Below are 5717 nucleotides of genomic sequence, written 5' to 3'. Positions count from 1 at the left end.
GTTTTCAGGTTTTTCAATTTCCAGTGGAGAATTTAATAGAATGAATGAGACACATTGACTCTTTCAGTGACAATTACCGATTATCCAACAATTGGATAAAAAAAGGGTTGGCACAACAGTTTCTCTTGAGCATGGGAGACCTGAGCTATTCTTAGACATGGTTACAGCCTTGGACTTTCCTGAACCTAATGTCTCATAAAACAAGTGTGTTTGCTTTGGGTAGGTTACCTTCCCGAAAGAGCCAGCAGCCCCTGCAGATCAGCACACCGCTCTGCATGTCTGCATAGAAAAATGCCTCATACTGAAGATTTAAATGATATTCATTAAAAGCTGAGTTCTGCCATCAGAAGGATATTCAGCTAACGAGAAGATAACTCTGTGTTTTCTCTCAGTGAGCACCAGACTTACCCGCATGTAGAATTCCCTGCCCTCGTTCCCTGATTTGATTTGGAAGATGTAATAAGCTCCAGGGTAGCGAGTTGTTGCTTGCATCTGAAAAATGTCAGAAGGCACGGACCGCCCGGACACCATATCCATCACTCTGTACAAGATGGTGAATGGCTGATCTCTGCAACCGGCGTTTTCAGCTGGGCACATGCAGCGGCTAATTGTCAGAGATAAGATTGTCATCAGGGGTTACAAATTGCTGTAATATTTAATTCTTCATATGCAAATACAGCAGCATACATAAATAAGCAAACAGAGTTGCCGACCAGCTGAAAGAATCAATGAAACTTGTAATGAATTTTCTCACTTTCAGTATTCTCTGTGTTGCTATTCAGGCCTAACCGTATCCTTGACTTCTTTTTCTTCTCTTCTAGCCCAAAATATCTTGGCATCCTTTGTCTCCTTAGATCACCTGAAAATCTGTACTTTCTTTAATGAAGTGCTGCAGGTGTAGAATACCTGGTACATGTTTGTTTGTACCTCTGCCTGATACTGAACACGTTGGCACATGTTCAGTAATTTAAACTGAACTGTCCCCAAAATAATGTTAATTAATGGATCATTTAATTGATGGTGCTACATAAATGTTGTATTCTTTGTTTAAAAACTTTTTATATACTACATGAAAACATGCCATGAGACATCAAATGCAGAAGCCTATGAAAGAGCAGGATAGCAAGCCAGGCATATGACACTTCCACCAACAGCCTCCAACTGTTTGTGACTCAAGAAATACTTTAAACAAAAATGTCTTCTGTGTATTCATCAGTCCTTAATGCATTTCTTATCCATCAGCTTGTCCAGCTTACTCTTACACCCACATGAATGCTTGGCACCCATAGTCCCCTGCTGCCAGGAGCTCCACAACTCTCTTCACCTCTCTCTGCAGTGCCCCTTGCTGACTTCATCTGATGCTCCCAGCTCTTCAAAGGAGAGTGGACAGTCAACCATAGAATCACAGAATGGTTTGAGTTGGAAGGGTCCTTGAAGATCATCTAGATCCAACCCCCCTGCCGTGGGCAGGGACACCTTCCACTAGACCAGGTTGCTCAAAGCCTCATCCAGCCTGGCCTTGAACACTTCCAGGGATGGGGCATCCACAGCTTCTCTGGGCAACCTGTTCTAGTGCCCCACCATCCTCATCGTAAAGAATTTCTTCCTTGCGTCTAATCTGAATCTACCCTCTTTCAGCTTAAATCCATCCCACCTTGTCTTATCACATCTCAGGGTTTCATATTTGCCTCTCTTCATAGCTGAAGAGTCCTTAGTAGTTTCTCACAAGGAAGATATTCCATACTTTTGATCACCTTCATTGTTCTTTATGAACCTTTGTCCTGTTATATTTCTTTTGAGAGGAGGGGAAGGAACTGCATGGTCTTGCAGATAGATACAGGTACGCAATGACACGTGCTCTCTACCTATTAACACCTCAAATTCAGATTGCTTTTCTGATGACTGGTGAGTACTGCAGATCATGGAACTATCTATAACAACTCTCAAATCTCATTTTGGACAGATTATTATCAGATCAGTGCTCTTTATTTAATTTGTGAATTTGAGATTGTCCTTTTACTTTACATTAATCTACACTGAACTTCATCTGTCATTTTTATTGCATAGTCACTGAGGCTCCTTCTGCATTTCTTTTCTGCCCACCTTTCTCTACTGTCCTCAGATACTTTTGCAGACTTTGTCCATTGCATAGTTTATCGTTTTTCCCAGGTTGCTTACAAATATGTTGGACAAAGTAGGTCCAGCTCAAGACCTCTGCAGAACTTCACTGTGAAAGTTGACAATTTAATACTATGCGCTATTTTTTATTAGCTACTCTTCTGTGCCAGGGCAGGTTAATTTCCATAATAACCTTATGTGAGATTTTTTTCAGAAGCCTTTGGAAACCCAGACTGTATCAGCCCGTGTGCCCAAGCCACGCGCTGCTGCTGCTTTCTTGAGAGAACCCTAATATAAAGTTGTGAGGCAGGACGTCCCTTTATAAAAGACGTGGTGGGGGATTTACTGGATAAGAGTTGGGTCTTTTTGCCTATTTTTTCTCTAACCTCTATTACTGACAATTTCAGGCAGTTCATCTGGCATGTCCCCCATAAAAAGGCTCCTGGCATTACGAACACCCTATTCCTTCCACAGAAAACACATATGCAAGGAATTCACTTGGCTTTTATACTGACCACTTGTACACATATGCCACAAATTAAATGCAGTCACATCTAGACACGAGCCAAAGCCACCTAACACAAAGCTCAGAGATCAAGAGTTCTGGTGCAAGCTGATCTGTGAGGACTCTACAGTTGGTCTCTGAGGAATTTAGATACAGAGGCTTCAGATATTTCAAATTCCAGTTTAAGACTCTACCACCTCTGAAGGTAGGTAAACCCAGAACTGGAAGAACAGAACGTGTGAACCCCTCTGCAGCCCTAGTTCAGAAAGCAATGTAAAGACATGAATAAAAAGAATGGAAAGAAGTTGATTCTTCATCTCTTGCGCTTCTATAAAATACATTAGGCTACCAAGCAATGCCAAGTCATTGGGTTTAGTGCCAACGCTGTGGATGAAATACTGTGGGCTGCAATATAACAGAGATCTGTTTGGAGCTGAAGTATTTTCAGCCCCAGGCAAATACCTACAAAAATGTAAAAAGAAAAGGCAATTTTTAGAAATGTGGGATTTATTTTTTTGCTTCCTCAAATAATTCCAAATTCAGAGAGTAGCAGTGCTAACAGCCCCATCCAGACATACCCAGTTCCTGGACAAGGCAAATCAGTCTGTGGACTTTTCATCACTTTTAACCTTTAAGCCGTAGGAAACTACTTGTATCCTGCTGTAAGTATCATCTAAGGTTTTAAAGTATTTCCCAGCCATAAGCTAGTTAATATTTACAGGAAATACTCATACTAATCAACAGGTTGCATCTGATCATATATGAAGTCAGTAATGTAAGTTAATGTCTCTATTACATTACAAACCTTGCTGCTTTCTCTACTCAGTGAGTGTTTTTCCAGTCTGACTTCCCACGCATCTGAGTATCATATCATACCATATCCCACCTGGTGACCTGGCAAGGAACTGCAATTTATTATTTTTATAAACCTTACCAATGGTAAATGCAGCAACGGCATGTATGTATAACTCTCCAGGCACACTTCATGGCCGTGCTGTAAAAATGTAGCTTATTTGGTTCACTCTAGATACGCTTCACACAGAGAGAATTTGCTTTTGTGGCTGTGGGAATGTTACTCACTTCTCATTAATCTGGATATAAGGTTCCTCGCATCTTACTGGGTCTAAACATTTATATTCTCCTGGGATATTGAAACACGTTTGCTGCTGAGTGCAGGTGAAGTTTCTGTTTTCACATTCATTGATATCTAAAACACAAGAAACAAGAGAAAGGCTAAAGCAGGGAAACATGTGCAAGACATCACTCTTACAAACTGGCTCCCATCTTAAGGAATTGTCCAAAAATTTGTAACACTCTTGCACCATGAGAAATGTCCTTTTGATAGCTGGCCCCTCTTTCAAGATCAGTTTTTACTTCATTCATTTCTGCTTATTGGAGTGCTCCCATATACTAAGCACTGCAAAAATAGAAAAGAAATTGGCTGCTCAAGCTCTCTGACCTTAGAGAATGGGAAAACTAGAGAGAGATGTGCGGCAGAGAGGAGAGCATCTGAGGGCTTTCCCGTATAGCTGTTTCCTAGTCAGTAAAGTCTTAGAGCAACATAGCAATTGACCTCAGTGGGACTATTCATGTGATGACATTCTTACCAGAATTACGTAATTGGCCCCTATGAGTATTTGTGCAATTCCAAGACCAAGCATCTCAATTCTTGAAAACCTCTTTCCAGACACAGGACCTATTTTCTGGTCCCCTCAGGTTTTAATCAGCACAGGAATGTTCTTACCTTGGCAGCTTCTGCTATCGTCAAGCAAGTTATAGCCCGAAGGACAGATACAGTAGTACGAACCAGGCGCGTTCACACATTCGTGCTGGCAGAGGAACTCTGAGAAGCTGCATTCGTCCATGTCTGCAGTGGTAAAACAAAGTTTAGTGTCTTTGGCTTTACAGTCAAAAGAGCAGTCCCACAGGCAGGTGACCATCCGGCCTAGGTGCCCATCACCCCAGCTGGAGGTTGGCACCCTCCCGTTCCCTAGAGCACTGCAGCAACCTGGCAAAATGCTGTACAAGTTCTTAGTTAAATTATTTTCTCCTAGGGAAACCAAAGCTGCTGCTGAACATGATGTGTGGGGTTCATTTATTTATTTTTATTTTTGAATACCTGTCACCAGCTGGCCATGTTTTCAGTCCTGTTTTACGTCAGAGATAGAGCTACTCCAACAAAGCTGCAACTGTAATTTGAAAGGACAGACTTGGCAGAGGTGTTCTGTTCTTTTTTTTTTTCTTTTATTCTGGAGAGCAAACTTCCCTTTCCCAGGGCCACATGGGTCCCAGCAGAACTCCTGCAGCCAGCCCCGGCTGTTTTATGTTTCTCAGCCTCTAGCTGGTTACTTCCAAGACATTCCAGCAAGACTACAGAGCTCATCCCAGCTTGGGTCAGACGTACTGGAAGGCCCAGCCATCTCCCAGATACCCAGGAAGCTAAGCAGTCTGTCAAATCTCTGATTGAAAGCAGAAGTTGTGCTCTCTTCCCCTTGCACTCATGAATTGACCGGTCATTGTATTCTGCAGAATGGCGCTTGAGCGAGAGAGACGAACTTCAGAGCTGCACATGGAGGCATGACTGACTGCGGGGAAAACACATGCAAAGGCGGTAGACTGAGGGAGGCTGCAGTTAATCATTTCCTTATTTCCCTCTTCAGGGGAAGAAAGAAACAAAGGCCAGAGCCCCAGCCAGGAACTCCCAAGTTCTTATTCCCAGCTCTGACATGTTGACTCTCCCAGGCAAATCACTTTTACTCTTCAGACTGAATTTCCCTTTCTTCTAAACTGGGCTCAGTCCATTTATCCACTTTTGGTGTTTTGTGCAGATGGATTGGAAAGCATTTGAAATCCAAATATGTTAAAGTGGCTTTATGGCTGCAACCACCGTATCAAAAGGGAGATGAAAGGACCTTTACACCTACACAGTCCTGTTATTGTGTGACTTGCCCCAGCGAATTGCTGGAAAACACACCTTCCTGACGGGATAGGGACTGAGATACCGCCCACTCCCTTGAGGTGTCCTAGCCCAGACCTCCAGCACCAGGGTTCATATAACGTGTGCTCAGCTGCTGTCAAGTGCTGGAGGGACTTA

The 5717-nt window shown here is 42.7% G+C and overlaps 1 protein-coding gene across 1 annotated transcript in view; it reads right to left on the bottom strand.

The window, feature by feature from the left end:
- Nucleotides 1-408: 408 nt before the first annotated feature.
- The window catches only part of LOC104506123 (fibulin-5-like), a gene marked incomplete at its 3' end in the record, with an annotated part of 11341 nt that continues 6032 nt past the window's right edge, over nt 409-5717 (bottom strand). Inside the window, exons 4-6 of the mRNA XM_010146960.1 lie at nt 4368-4490; nt 3704-3830; nt 409-604 (exon numbers count right to left, since the gene is read on the bottom strand). Of these exons, the coding sequence (XP_010145262.1) occupies nt 409-604; nt 3704-3830; nt 4368-4488 (444 nt within the window). The remainder of the gene's footprint in view (nt 605-3703; nt 3831-4367; nt 4491-5717) is intronic.

Source organism: Eurypyga helias, unplaced genomic scaffold, assembly GCF_000690775.1.
Source record: "Eurypyga helias isolate BGI_N326 unplaced genomic scaffold, ASM69077v1 scaffold40142, whole genome shotgun sequence".
Taxonomy (NCBI): domain Eukaryota; kingdom Metazoa; phylum Chordata; class Aves; order Eurypygiformes; family Eurypygidae; genus Eurypyga; species Eurypyga helias.
This window is presented reverse-complemented; position numbering and strand designations above follow the sequence as displayed.